Raw genomic sequence first — 15,579 nt, 5'->3', positions numbered from 1 at the left:
CATACACTCTTCATATTAAGTTAATCAGTATACCATTCAAGTGGCAATGTGTAGATGTGAATCCGATTGGTGGGGGTGGGAGTGGGAGTGTATTTACTCCCTTGATTAGGAATAAAGCTATACTTAATGCTTGTCAATTACACCCGACTCTTTATTTAGGAACAGTAAAGTAGCTGCACCTACTTTTGAGCAAAAGCCCACAGAAATGAATGGCATCTTACCCTACAAATTAAGGGTACATGATGAGTACATCTCAGAGTAGATTTCCATGATATCTGCTGAACTTTTTACGACTTTATGCTGTCTTATTTCGCAAAAGAAAACTAAAATTTGGATTTAGGTAAGATACTAAATTGATTATTTAAACCCAATTTCAAGCTTTTTAAGTCTGGCAGAGAACAGATATGCTACTTTTTAAGTACCTTGCAAATTGTGTAGGCTTGAAAAGCTCTGGTTCAAGATGGGTACCTCCAATTACAGAGTCTATTATTACTGTTCAATTATTATCGAAGTTAAAGAGGTAAGAGATGATCGGGTTTTCCAAGAAAAGACTCCCCGTGTAGGAAACCGAAAAAGAAAAAGAAAATAGTAATAAAACAGTTAAAAAGACAGAGCCTTTCAAAGCCCAACGAAAGCTGGTCAAAGCTCAAATAAACACACACACAGACAATGGTAGCTCAATTTGTTTAACTTCTTACAATGTTCACAAATAATGGAAATGCAAATCCATCTATCCTTTGCTCTTAATTTTTTGGGATCACTAACGACAGGCTGGAAGGATCCAAACCAAACCCCACTTCCATGGTTCCATTATTATTAGAGAAGAACGGACTCTTCAGTCTCTAATAAAGTTTGATATTTTCCGCACAAACAGAACCAGTAGCAAGAAAGAAAAGCTTACATAAAGTGAGAAAAAGGAGGCTTGGGGTTTCTTTTCTTTTCCTCTTTCCTTGCAGCCTCTGCCAAGCATCTTTTGTTCACTTTTTTCCCCTTCCTTTTCCAACTCTCTCTCTCATTCTTTCCTTACTCTCGGAGAAGTTTTACTGGGTTTTCTTTGGTTGGTTTTCTGCCATCATTTCCTCTGTTTTAGCTAGAACTTGCTTCTTGTTGAGGCGAGTCTTTATTGGCTTTCCTCTCTGGCATTGAACTGTTTATTTAAGAAGAAAAAAAAGTTCATTTGCTTTTCTTATTAATTTTCCTTCCTGAAATTACCTTTTGTCCTCTGGAATTTGATTTTCTGGAAATTCAGGTGCTGATCCTTTCTAGGTCTTATGATCATATCCAGTAGTTTAAATATAAGTTTGAGCTTCAAATTCCGGAATGTTTCCCATACCTTCACTTCTATCGGTCTAAATTTCATTACTTTCTACTGTTCATTTCGTGGTCGCAAACGTTGAAGTTTTGTTGATTGCTTGGCAATTCTCGTTCTCTATTTTATTGGGTTTCGGATTCCATGGGACTCTGTCATGGAAAACCCATTGACCACCCAGAAACCAAACCCGAGAAACCGATAATTCCCGGCGAGAACGAGCCGGTACCTCATTCCCAGACTGGCAAGCCCTCAAATTTCCCATTCTACATCCCAAGTCCCCTGCCAAGTCTCTTCAGGAACTCCCCCGCCATTTCGAGTGTTAGTTCGACTCCTTTGCGTATTTTCAAGCGTCCATTTCCGCCTCCTTCTCCAGCAAAGCACATTCGGGCATTGCTAGCCCGAAGGCACGGCTCGGTTAAGCCGAATGAGGCCTCAATCCCGGAAGGAAGTGAGTGTGAGATTGCGTTGGATAAGAATTTCGGGTTCTCGAAACAGTTTGTAGCTCATTATGAGATTGGAGAAGAGGTGGGGCGCGGGCATTTCGGTTATACTTGCTCGGCCAAGGCTAAGAAAGGGAGCTTGAAGGGGCAGGATGTGGCTGTCAAGGTTATCCCGAAATCAAAGGTTTGGTTTCTATTTCTTTGTTCTTGTTTGACTTTTCTTTGTGACTCTGTTCATTGTTTAAATAGTTATGTTTTATGAATGTCATTACAGAACTCCTCTTGCTTTTGTGTTGCACTGTTGCTTATCTTTATCTGCGGAAGAAGTTTGTTGTAGATTGTTTGAAATTAATATCCCATTGGGAACTTGGGACCTTTTTAGTTCTTACTCATTCAAAATGGCTTCTTTAGGTTGTTTTTGTTGTTCTGGTGAAATTACAGGGGAACCTTGTTACAGATTGGAAGCAAATCTCAGGATTGCTGGGAGAGTATAGAATGCAATATCAACCGCTATTTATATGTTATCTTTAAGGGGTTATTGTTTACTCCCGAGCTGTATGTTTATTACATGGTACTAGTTGCGTTCATAATAGATTTTTCTCTTTTTCATAGTGACAAGACCATTTATGCGTACATTTTTATGTATTCTTCATTTGAAAGTAATCCGCTATTGAGACAAATATGGAGTTCAATGATCTATGATTGTTGAAGACCATTGGATACATTGTTTGTTTTGAATAAGCATAGTGAAAAGTTGTCTTTTACTGTTTTGAAATCACCACTTGTTGCAAAAGCGTAAGCTGATGGGAAGAGGTAGATTTAATTATTTGTATTATATTCTTAACACTTCCCCTCACGTGTGGGCTAGACTCTCTCTCAATGAGTGGGCCCAATGCGTGGAATATATAATTAAAGAATATAGAGTTAAGGTTTGAACATAGGACCTCTGCTCTAATACCATGTGAAATCACCAATTGTCCCAAAAGTTTAAGCTGGTGGGAAAATGTAGATTTAATTATTTGAATTATATTCTTAAGAACTATTATACAGAATCATTATGATATTTTAGCTTATATTTCCACACAAAAGTGATATGAAATTTTCTCTATGATTGGTAAGATCACTTTTATTGGTCCTCTTGGCTATGGACTGGGGAAACAAATGAATGACTGTTACATCTCATGAGAATGCTGATGTTTTGGCAGATGACCACAGCAATTGCCATAGAGGATGTGCGAAGAGAAGTGAAGATACTACGGGCACTAACAGGACATGAGAACCTAGTGCAGTTCTACGATGCCTATGAAGATGAAGACAATGTTTATGTAGTTATGGAGTAAGTTTAGGTTGCTTCAAATTTTCTTATAATTTTGTTACAATGCCTTTCATGGCCTGAGGAAATGAAATGATTGATAGTTCCATATAATTTCCATACTAGTGCTTGAAAGAATTTATTTTATTTTTCTCTATCCAAAGTTGATGCCAAATTGTTACTTGTGACAACTGTGCATAGATGTAAATGCCAGTAAATGATTCGTACTTCCTAGTGTGCCTTCTGGTTATCCACCAAACTATTGGGATATGATGCCAATTTTAGCATGTTGCATGTGGTGATAAACTTATTTAGCATGGCTGAGTCGTCAATACAATCGGCTTACAGATGATTTCTATGAAAATAGTGATGCATGCTTAGAGGTTTAACCAGATAAATCAAGATTTCTGGGGATGCATGTTCTTTTTTATCAGTATGCATGCTTATTAGCTTTTTATCCTTTCACATTTTCTGCTGGATATCATTTACTCCCAAGTATTGGTTTGAATTCAATAATTATTTTTAATTTTTAAATTGGTCTTGATGAAAGCTACAAATGAGCTTTGAAAATTTTGAAGGTTATCATCTTCTTTTATGTGTTATGTTTTGCAGATTGTGCACAGGAGGTGAGCTGTTAGATAGAATACTTTCAAGGTACCCATATTCAACAAACTTTTTATTATTATTATTTTTTCATTTATACATGAAGAAGGAAAAGGCATGCCATCTCTGCCTGGTTTTTGAAAATTTGACCAGCTAATTTTCCATTTATGTTCACTAGGGGTGGAAAATACTCAGAAGAAGATGCAAAAGCAGTTATGGTTCAGATTTTAAGTGTAGTTGCCTACTGTCACCTCCAAGGTGTGGTCCACCGAGACCTCAAGCCAGAGGTAATTTATCAAAGAGTTTATTGAGGAATATTCTTTTGGTAATTCAGTCGCTAAAACTTCCTGATAAATTTACTCTGGGAGTTATTTGGACAGTGAAATGAAGAGAGAGAGAGTTCTCCTTTTGGGAGTGTTCTCCACAACATATGCTTTAACTTCTTTCTTTCATATGTAGTGACACTGGGTGATATAACACTGAACAATTTCTTCATTTGCATTATAGCTTTTGGACGTTTCATTTATTTTTATGGTGGCTTTCATTTATCATTTCAAAGTAAGAGCTGGATGTGTGCCTATTATAGTGTTTTCATCAATTGGGAAAAATATCTGGTTAATCTTTTGGCCAATGTCTATATTTGTTGCTGGGAGGAGGTTTTGCCCTTTCAAGAAGGCTGGTTTAGAATCTTTCAAAGGAAATAGTATGAAGTTGTGAAATGACTTAGAGAATGGTCCTTGCTTAAGCATTTCTGCGCTTTTGTTTTAGTTTCCTTCAAAATTTCTTAGATCTGAATGGTGTGGAATAGATTAATGTTTCTTCGAGACAACGTGAAAGATTTGGGAAATGGGAAACATGGCACTACACATACTTCAGGATTCGTGAATAAACTAAGTAATGATGCGAAAGTTAGGGAACTACCAGCAGTGGTATTCGGCATAGTAATGATTTAAGAACTTTTAAATTGGCAAAAGAAGTAGCTTTTAATGATGTCCCTTTTTTCTGTATCAATGGCTTAACCAACTAATTTGCACGGGTCTATAAACTATTTATTACTGATATAATGATGCATTAGAGGAGTATTTTTCCACATAATATACTTATTCTCCCATTATTGTGCATCCTCTTTTCTGAATGTGTTTCTTTCTACATCAGAATTTTCTTTTTGTTACCAAGGATGAAAATTCTCCACTCAAAGCCATTGATTTTGGACTCTCCGACTATGTAAAGCCAGGTCAGGACTACTACTTGAGATTATCTCTGATTACTTTTAAAAGGCAAGTTGTGGTCCGATAATTAGAAGTTTCTGCAGATGAGAGGTTGAACGATATCGTAGGAAGTGCTTATTATGTGGCTCCTGAAGTTCTACATAGATCATATGGAACAGAAGCTGACATGTGGAGTATTGGTGTAATTGCTTATATTCTTTTGTGTGGAAGTCGTCCCTTTTGGGCCCGGACAGAATCCGGGATTTTCCGAGCTGTCCTCAAGGCGGATCCAAGCTTTGATGAAGCCCCTTGGCCTTCTTTGTCCAATGATGCAATAGACTTTGTGAAGAGGTTGTTGAACAAGGATTATCGTAAGAGATTAACGGCTGCTCAGGCTCTAAGTAAGTCACTAAAAGCTATCTAATCTGTTATCATGATTTGTTTATCTATCAAGGAATTATATAGCGTTGGAATTAAGCACATACATTCCTCTGTGTAAACAAGCTAAATGGGAGGGATGTAAGGGTAAAAACACACATGTTAGAATGGTGGAGCCACTTCCATCCTCTCATAAAATATAAAGATTCCCAGGGTTGCCTATGTTAAGAGGAGTGGCTGCTTGTAACTCCAGTGGTGAATACCAATAATCTACAGGCTGCCTTATTATGATAGGGATGGAAACCAAATGTTTTTATACATAATTTTCTTTTAATGGTTTTTTCTTGAATCTTATGCTCTTCATTTCTTCTAATTAGGTTCTAGTAAGGAACTTTGATAAGCTCCAGTCTAATGCTTTCTGTCCGTCATGAGGTTACCAATCGTCACAGTCAATTTCTGCTGGGTTTTATTCTAACATAATGAAAAAAGTACAGTCTAATAGTTGTTATTTGAGATTATTATGTTTGTACAAGTCTTGTTTGGGGAAAGAAAGAATGGATATGAGATGCATTTGTTTATGAGTACTGGGTTCTATCGCTGGTATATGAAAAATAAAACCATATTGGAAAAGCCGCCTTCATGTTTTCCCTTTCAAGTTTTTCCCTAGTGAAAAATGGTAATAAGAGACGTGGGAAGCAGTTATCTTGAGCTTACTTCTTTCACATTCATCTGTTTCTAGTGTTTAGGTGAAGATACTCTTATTCCATGGTGTTGTTTAAATGTTCTATTGATCATCACAAATTTTTGTCTAGGTCATCCATGGCTGGTCAATCACCCCAATGTAAAGATACCATTGGATATGATAGTGTACAAGCTTGTTAAAGCTTATGTATGCTCATCTTCTCTGCGCAAATCAGCTTTGGCGGTATGTTATGGTATATAGTTTATGTTTTTCCCCCGTTTCTCCTTTATCCTATTTTTCTGCATTGTATATGTTAAATTTGCCCGTGGACAATTCTTTGAAATCTAGCAATGTGGTGGTTTCAATTTTTAGAGTGTGATTAGCATGCTTTACAGTTCTTTCTGTTTGGTCAAAAGCTTACAAGTGAAGCCGACCTATTTGGAATAGGTACAATAAAGAAGACTTAAAGTATTGGTATGTTTTGGCTGATTAAAACGAATGTACGAGACTATACTATAAACTATGCTAAAACTATTGAAATTAAAGAAGGTTTCGTACATCTAATTTAAACCTACCTCGTTAACTATATGGTTAGGTTGGGGTTAGTCCATCTTGGAAACCCTGTTTTGCCAACCTGATTACACTTAGGTTTGACAGCATCTCGGATTTTGGTCTACTTCCAAAGCTACTCAACCAGCAACTCTCAAATCAGCTCAAGAATCCCAAACTTCATTTGATAGTTTATCAGGACTGACCTAGAATGAGCCTGCCAGCCTGTTTATTTATAAGCTTGGAGCTTCTAAGATTCTTCAAAATAGAAAAGCAAATATTATTTAATGGATAGGCCTTACAAATTTATTACAATGATGGACAGGACTGTTGTGAAAAACGATGACAATAAAGAAAGCATAAACGAGAAATAATCTAGCAATCAATCACACGACACAAATTTTACGTGGTTCGGCAACGTACCTACGTCCACAGAGCTGCAGAGGATTTTATTTACTTGAGGAATCACAAGGTACAATGTTTGGGGCGCATTACTGTGCACATCGTACGGCCACAATATTAAAAAATACATATTTATAGGGTTACACGGCGGAAATCCTAATTTCCAATATTCGCTCGAGCGGTGTGTCGAGCGCACATCGAGCGAACTCTCTGTCTGGTCTTTTGCTCGAGCCATCTGTCGAGCAGCTAACGAGCGAACTCTCTGCTTGGACTCCGCTTGAGCCATCTGTCTTGCGAGTAACGAGCTAACTCTTTGCCTAGACTCCGCTCGAGCCATCTGTCGAGCCAGGCTCCACAAACCCAACAAGGACCACCTAAACACTGCTTTGTTATCCAAACACATTACAAATGAATAGGCCTAACAAATTTATTACAATGTTGGACAGGACCACCTAAAATACAACTCTATCATCCAAACACGTTACTTTTTTGTGCAAGATAGGCTGCACCCTGCCCTTCTTTCAGGAAAAATAAAATAAATACAGCCTGAAAGATAATGAAAAAAAAGAAGAATTTCTTGCATAGAGAATTGAGTAGACTTCATATGGAATTTGTAATTAGATTACCTACTTACCCCTGGAGCAACGAGTAGAGATAGTACCGCCTGCTAAGTTGTCTTAATATTTGTATAACATCCTTGATTTGAATATCAGATACTTTGAGGGCAGTAAATCTGTGAAGTTTTGCCTTTGTGACAGGCCCTTGCAAAGACATTAACTGGAGCTCAGCTAGCTCATTTGCGGGAACAATTTACGCTGTTAGGGCCAAACAAAAGTGGATTTATCTCCATTCAGAACTTTAAGATGGTCAGCACCTTTTCTGATCTTATATTTTCGTTTTTTTAAGATCCACTGGATGCATTATGATATGGGTGGACTTAGCAGGGTGTCATGAAGAACTCCACCGATGCAATGAAGGATTCACGAGCCCTAGATTTCGCCAACATGGTAATGCGGCCAGATTCATAATTCTGTATGTTACTATGTTATAGCTGAGTTCTTATTAAAGAAATCAGCATAAAAGAACATAATTATAAGAGTGGAAGCTGATTGTACTTGTTTATGTTGCAGATCAGTTCTATTCAGTACAGAAAATTGGACTTCGAAGAATTTTGTGCAGCTGCCATAAGTGTGCATCAGCTGGAAGGAATGGAGTGCTGGGAACAACATGCAAGGCGTGCATATGAGCTGTTCGAGAAGGACGGGAATAGACCAATTATGATAGAGGAACTTGCCTCTGTACTCTCTCTCTCTCTACAATAACTCTACCCACGCTTCCATTTGGACTTTTTTCAACTTCTCAGCTACTATCAAACTTATAAAAAGTAAGAAACATATTTCCCTTCCAATGGATTGCAGTACTAACTTTGTCTAACTTTTTTCCCAGGAACTTGGACTTAGCCCATCAGTACCAGTTCACGTGGTTCTCCAGGACTGGATAAGACACTCAGATGGGAAGCTTAGTTTCTTGGGGTTTGTCAGGCTTCTCCACGGGGCTTCTTCCCGCTCATTTCAGAAGGCTTGAATTCAAAACCAGACTGCACAAGGAACTTTTCTCATCCATCTCCCTCTCGTTGACCTGAAATGTCGGGAAGAAACTATCTACAATTCAAGAGCTGTCCTATACGAGCCAGTGTTGTCTTGGTCGAGTTGGGAGAATGCTGCAAACGATGAAGCATATGTAGCAGCTGTTGCATTTGGTGCTGGTGAAACCATAGGCAGCAATGCATGTTCTCATATCAATTTTTTCCAACTCATATAAGGCTCTTTTTTCGTATTTCTAAATATGATTGGTGCTGTTGAAATCTAGAGAAGTTGTACAGATGAGGGTAGATTCAAGAATGTAAGTAGGATTAGCAGACTGATTAAGACTGAAGTTTTTTTTTTTCTCCCTTGCCTTCAGTGTTTATCTGCCGTGTACCAGCCTGCACTTGGTTTCCTAATAAATTTTTACTTGCTACTTTTAGACAAATCATTGCCATTTTTTATGGGTACAGCAGGTTGGCCAGTTATATTGATATCAATTGTGTACCGACTGGAAAGGAAGAATCTTTTTGTGATATTCGTATTTGGATTCAAGCACTTCAAGTGCTTTCTTCACAGCAATTGAAGTGCTTCAAAGAAAATGAACCTAAAATGGTTCTACTACAATAATCATTTTGCATATATACTAAAACAGTAACATGTTCTGTATACTTGGACTTGCCTTGAATACACCCTCATTTTGCAATAAAATCTTGCTGGAAGAATTTTAGTTTTCACTTCACAATATTGACATGGTGAGATTTCTTTGTAAAAAAAATTAATTTAGTTTTTTATTTTTGTAAATTAAATACCGTCTTACATCATGGTAATAGTATGTATTCTAGTACCTAATCAAATTTTGGCTAAGTAGTTCAAAAGTGATATGTATTAAAGTAATCAAAATTTCAAGACTTTACTTTTGAGCTATAGTAAATTCATCCATCTCTCTATATTTGATCAGCTACTATTTATTTTTAAAATAATATTTTACTAAAAAAATATTCTCAATGACTACTATTGAATAATTAGATTGAAAAAAATAGTTGAAAAATAATAATTTTAAATAAAAATTAAATTATTAATTAATATATGGATTGTATTTATAAAATAAAAAAAGAAAATTATTATTAAAATATTTATTATTATATTATTATTTGAAATTTTAAATAGATAATTATTGACCTCTATAATAATTTTAACTTTAACTAAAACTTTCATTTTTAGTGACTCTAATAAATAAAAAGAATTGAGGAAAATTGAATGAAGAGAAATAGATTATGGTAGGTTTTTAGACAGAGCATCTTATCCAAAAGCTACTGGTTAGATTTGACTCTGAATTTAGACACACGTTTATCCTCAGACCTCAATGCACAAGTACGTCATCGTGTTTCAACATTAGTGGTTCCACGTGGTTTAGCAGCTTTAGGATTTCTTTTGTTAATCTGATTTTTTTTTTTAAATTTAATATCAGCGACATGAGTCTTTGAAAAGGCCAAAAAAAATAAAGAATATCGGCCACGTCAGGTTGACCAATATGCTGATCTGGCAAGATCTGAATGGTGAGAGCACTGAACTAAAAGCTTCTCAGTTCATTTAACTTCCCACTTCACACTTCCTTCCCCCTCTGCAACTCCCATGGCATTCCACAGAGTCCCGAAGCCCAAACCAAAACCGAGATCCAGAATACTGTTTCTCACCCTCGCCATTGCCGCCATTGCACTCTTGTTTCTCCTTTCTTCCCTCATTTCCACAAATGGGTCCTCTCTGTCTTCCTCTGGAACCCGGGAAATCGTTCTCAAACCCAAGAACTGGAACCCGCAAAAAAGAATCCGCACGGGCCACGAGAAGTACTTGTACTGGGGTAACAGAATTGACTGCCCTGGAAAGCATTGCGACTCTTGTGAGGGTCTGGGTCACCAGGAGTCCAGCCTCAGGTGTGCCCTTGAGGAAGCCATGTTTCTCCAGAGGTATATATACGAGTCTTTGGGTTCTTTGGTTTGCCTTTGTTTTGTGTTTTGTTGCTTGGGTTGGAGCTTATGATCTCTTTGGTTGCTGAGTAAGTGTAGGAAAAATGTGCGCTAACAAGCACAATTGTTATGAGGGAAAACAGAATTTTCGTCAGTTAGGATGTTCAGTGGAGTTTAAAGAAACATGTTTTTCAGAATCCAAAGAGATGATCAAAACTAGTTATACTTTTTAATTTGGTTCAGTTCAAGGTGTTTTGAGTAGGATTGAAAATGATTCGACTGTGTTTGTTTATCGCATGCAAATGAATCGATTTTACCTTCCATATTGAATTTCATATAGTTGAAGACTTGGTCTTTCTTGGTTTTCCAAAATTTGGGGTCCATTTTATTTGAGTCAGTAAGATTTTCTTGCTTGGAGTTTGGCAGTTGAAGTATTCTATAAAGGGCATCATACATTACGGTAGTTCTTATTCTGTTTTGTTTGCTACGAATTTTGCGTTCCTATGCTATGTAATCCTCCTTGAACTGATTCATTTCCTCTGGAATTCGTACTCACATAACATTTATTTTGTACCAATATAGTAACTCTATTCGACGTTGCCTAGTCTTTCACTACTCTCTCTTCGTGCAGAACTCTTGTCATGCCTTCTAGGATGTGTATCAATCCATTACATAATAAGAAAGGAATTCTGCATCATTCTGATAATGCAAGTTTAGAGGAAAGGTGAGTTCATTGAGGCTTTCCTTGTTGGTTTGTCCCAGAAGAAGATGAGTTGTTGTTGAAATGTTAATTCTTCCTTTCTTTTCAAAGTTATTATTTCCTTTGTCTGCTCTGAATTTTGAATGTGCCAGAAAGATAACTTCTACTTTAGGTTTTACACTTGCAGTTTGAATTTATTTCCTATTAATGTATATGTTAATTTTCAATCACGAAAGTAAAGTGTTTTACAATCTGAACTCCCATCCTTTAATTTGGTAGGTGGGCTGCAAGCTCATGTGCCATGGACTCTTTGTATGATATGGATCTCATATCTAATACTGTACCGGTGATTTTAGACAATTCAGAACTATGGTATCAGGTCCTCTCTACAAGTATGAAGCTGGGAGCAAGGGAAATTGCCCACGTGGAAGGAGTCACTCGTATTGCTCTTAAAGAGAACAATCTGTACTCAAATCTCTTGCTCATAAACCGAACTGCAAGCCCCCTTTCATGGTAAGTTGGTTTCTTCTTCCCCTTTCTTTTTTGTTTTTGTATATCTTACTCTTTCTTCCTTTGCTGGGATTTATTTTCCTTTTCTTTTCAAGTTTCAGTGCAAGTACTTGAACTTGATTCAGACTTCTTTGAACCTCTTGACCCCATTATTTACTTGAAGAAAAGTTGATTGGAATAACCATTGAATAATAAGAGATAGGGTTTGATTTCCTTTATGCAATCCAATATTGTTACTGGTGAGAGTTTTGAAAAATCCGTCTTGTTTAATTGGATTTCATATATTCTCTCAATTCCTTGCAACTTAATGTGGGTCAGTTAGGAATTATATCAACGATATGAGTTTCTGATAATGACTGCTCTTCAGGTTTATGGAGTGCAAGGACCGAAATAACCGAAGTGCTATAATGTTGCCATATTCTTTTCTCCCCTCAATGGCGGCAAAGAAATTAAGAGATGCAGCTGATAAGGTCTGAATTATCTGACATCCCGTTAAGGTTTCATTTTGTGCACTTCTTTTTCTTCTGTATGCTATTTAGGAAAATGGTTTTTTCGGCATTACGAATATCTATATTTCTGAAATCTTTTAAAAATGTTGAAACACTTGGTATAGTTTTCAAGATGTTGATTTTCTTTCTTGCTTTTATATTTCAAACCTGTGGGCCGTGGGTACCACAGAACGTGAATATCTCTGTTCTCTATGGTTTCATTGTTCATTGGTTTTGGATAGAATGAATTGTTCTTCATTAAAAAGAAAAGAAAAGAAGATAGAATAATTATGCAGTTTATAACTGGATGAGATTTAACCCAATTTGAACCCTGTCTTTATCCCTTAATTGGCACTCAAACTTTCGATTGTGGAAGTCTTAACACTGTTCTAAAGTGATTGTGGACATTTCTGAAGATTCTAGACTGGCTGTGTTTGGGTAGTGTATTCAATATTTTATCATTACTTTTCACTACTTTTTACTACTATTCACTACTATTCGATATTTTATTATTACCTACCACTTTTTTACTATTATTCACAGATTATTTAAGATCACCTCACTACCCAAACGTAGCCAATATCTCTCCATCCAGTACATGCTTCTGAACTTAATTCAGGCTATTTATATTGTTGATCTCTATCTTCAATATGAAGTGTTGGAACTCGGAACGGAAACGATGAATTTTTTTCCCTGTGCTGGGAATTTAAGATTCCTCTCACAGCCGATTGGTAGTTACTACATTTTTATGTCTTATGCCATTGGTACATTTTTGGAATTATTGTTCCCTAAATGTGGGCCATAAACTGCATCAAAAATTTTCAGTGAGAAAATTTTGATCAATCTCTAAACAAATTCATGACCACAGGTTAAGGCAGTCCTTGGTGATTATGATGCCATCCATGTTCGTCGTGGCGATAAGATGAAGACGAGGAAGGACAGATTTGGGGTTGAGAGGACGCTGCATCCCCATCTGGATAGGGATACACGTCCTGAATTTATCCTCCGAAGGATTAAAAAGTGGGTTCCACCTGGACGAACTATTTTCATTGCTTCAAATGAGAGGACACCTGGATTTTTTTCACCTCTCTCTGTCAGGTAACCCCCCTTCCCCCCTGGCTCTACTCCTCTCAAGCAAATTAAGGTCTCAACGAGTTTTAACTGCAGAGTGTTTGTTTTGTCAAAAACATTAATCCAACCATTTCTGTGTTAGTATGTGAGAGCTACATGGCAGTCCATCTGGAACTGGAAGATCTAGCATAATGGTGCGGTGAAACTAGATGACACTGTTGGCTAACTTGATTAGGGTTTTCCTTTTATAGGATGAAACATTCTAGGGGGGTGTTGGCATGCTCTCACTGTTCACTGTTAGTCAGAAATTGCATTTTGTGGTACTTTTTGGCTCACGATCAGGTGTCTTTGGGGAGTAATTTGTCATGTGAAGACCTGCTGACCTTGATTTGTGGTGATCCGTATTTGCAGGTACAAGTTGGCATACTCATCAAACTATAGTCAGATCCTGGATCCCTTGATTGAGAACAACTACCAGTTGTTCATGATTGAGAGGCTTATCATGATGGGTGCAAAAACATTCATTAAAACATTCAAGCTAGATGAAACAGATCTCTACCTTACAGACGATCCTAAGAAGAACAACAAGATGTGGCAAATACCTGTCTATACCATGGATGAAGAGGGAAGCTGACACGGCTTCCACAAGTGTTATCTGTTTCATCCATAACTCATCTCATTCTTCCCACTCACTCCCTTATATAGGCAGATATTTAAGTTGCATATCAGACAGCTTCACATAGAAAAATGAAGATAATGGGATGAAATGAGAGGCTGATCGCTTAGATTGATGTTGTAAATTGCGATCCTAGCTGTACACAGGCTTGTATGTGTTCTTGAAAGGTATTTATATCTTCACAAGTCCACTCGGCATGCTTATTTTTTGTTTCCCTTTGGAGATATGTGCCTTTCCAGGTCTTGATACAGCAAAATGTTAATCTCAGCACTCTCTCAGACGTTTTGCTCGAAAATTGACTTGGTCAATGGTGATAAAGTGCGGAAAGGCCTCGTATCTGGAAGCCCAGTTCATACCTTGTCATTGGTCATGGCCCAAATTAACCTATGGAACTTGGACCAATTTCAGGACCTCGAGCCAAAAATAAAAACATTTAGGGCAAAATGCAAATCACTCACGGTATTTTTAAAGGAGAGAAATTTTATTTATAATCTTTAAATGGGGATTGCATGTGTAAGTCTTTTATTAAATGGAAAAAGTACTATTTTGATAAAGATATTATTGTAATTTAAAAAAAAATTAAAGATAAAATTAATTAGGCTTGCAATGTAGTCTCCAAATGAGGACTATACGTAACGTTGCTCGTCTTGCAACTATTTATGTATGTCTCCCGTGCAACATTATATAGTTTTTGTTATTGCCGTAAGAATTTTGTTACAAATCAGTAATTATTCACATCACACACTCTACACATAATGTGAAAATTTATTTTTTATTTTTTATTTTTTATTTTTCATAAAGTTTAAGGTATGTTTTATAAGATATGAGATGTGAGATGTTGAATAGTGACTGAAGAGAAAATAAAAGCAAGTCTTTTGATCATTAGTTAATCCACATGTATCGGCCTCGCGACACCTCCCTAGTCCAAGTAGAGGCTATCTTCTTGGAATAAAATGCAGGATTTTGCACGCTCTATCTGTAATTAAATGCGCGTTCCCAAAGCAAAAGTAGTCCCAACCAACATTGTCATCGGACCCATCAAATTTGTCTCCTAAAACAACACTTAGAAAGGGACACGGCATTGTACTGCTGTCAAAACGACAGCAATATTTTGTAGCTTTTGTGCCGCACATGATAACTGTCCACAAAGTTGGACACTCCCCCATCACTCCCTCTCCCTATACTACATATACTGGAAAAGAGTAATGATACACGTATAATTATTTTATAATTTTTTATAAAATTATATTTTAAAATAAAAGTATTTATGTAAAGTGGTGTTACTTTTATAAGCTATTTTATAAAAATATCTCTAATTTAAAATATAATTGTATAAAATATTGTAAAAATAGTTGTATATCTATCATTTTCTATTGGGAATTATGACATCACCTGGATAAAAAAATTAAAAACAAAACACTTTCCATCATTCTATTCTTTAGAGTAAAGAGTTATTATATTATGAAATGTATAACATACTATCCTATATTACTTAAATAATAATATTTAATTTTATAAATAGAAATACCTAAATTGCAAAAAATATAAATGTTGAGTCATGTATAATCATTGTTTCCTATCTTATAACTTTTAATTTAGGACAATGATTCTATAAAAGTTATTTACTATCTAATATCTATAATCTATGATAATATATTTTTATCAATTGGATTTCTTTAAAATTCCAGCCATAATTTT

At 36.4% G+C, this 15,579-nt stretch overlaps 2 protein-coding genes across 2 annotated transcripts; both read left to right on the top strand.

The window, feature by feature from the left end:
• Nucleotides 1–748: 748 nt before the first annotated feature.
• On the top strand, nucleotides 749–8,917 carry LOC108980126 (CDPK-related kinase 7-like). Its single transcript, XM_018950961.2, has 11 exons — nucleotides 749–1,936; nucleotides 2,958–3,088; nucleotides 3,677–3,718; nucleotides 3,846–3,954; nucleotides 4,823–4,901; nucleotides 4,980–5,276; nucleotides 6,066–6,178; nucleotides 7,645–7,752; nucleotides 7,831–7,893; nucleotides 8,017–8,184; nucleotides 8,333–8,917. Exons 1-11 carry the CDS (start codon nucleotides 1,454–1,456, stop codon nucleotides 8,468–8,470), a joined length of 1,731 nt encoding a protein of 576 aa, XP_018806506.1. The 5' UTR covers nucleotides 749–1,453; the 3' UTR covers nucleotides 8,471–8,917.
• Nucleotides 8,918–10,075: 1,158 nt separating this feature from the next.
• Nucleotides 10,076–14,087, top strand: LOC108980125. The gene is made up of 6 exons (XM_018950960.2): nucleotides 10,076–10,436; nucleotides 11,068–11,160; nucleotides 11,416–11,649; nucleotides 12,014–12,116; nucleotides 13,003–13,232; nucleotides 13,617–14,087. Exons 1-6 carry the CDS (start codon nucleotides 10,105–10,107, stop codon nucleotides 13,837–13,839), a joined length of 1,215 nt encoding a protein of 404 aa, XP_018806505.1. The 5' UTR covers nucleotides 10,076–10,104; the 3' UTR covers nucleotides 13,840–14,087.
• The last annotated feature ends 1,492 nt before the right edge of the window (nucleotides 14,088–15,579 follow it).

Source organism: Juglans regia, chromosome 3 (genome assembly GCF_001411555.2).
Source record: "Juglans regia cultivar Chandler chromosome 3, Walnut 2.0, whole genome shotgun sequence".
In the NCBI taxonomy this organism is placed as follows: Eukaryota; Viridiplantae; Streptophyta; class Magnoliopsida; order Fagales; family Juglandaceae; genus Juglans; species Juglans regia.
This window is presented reverse-complemented; position numbering and strand designations above follow the sequence as displayed.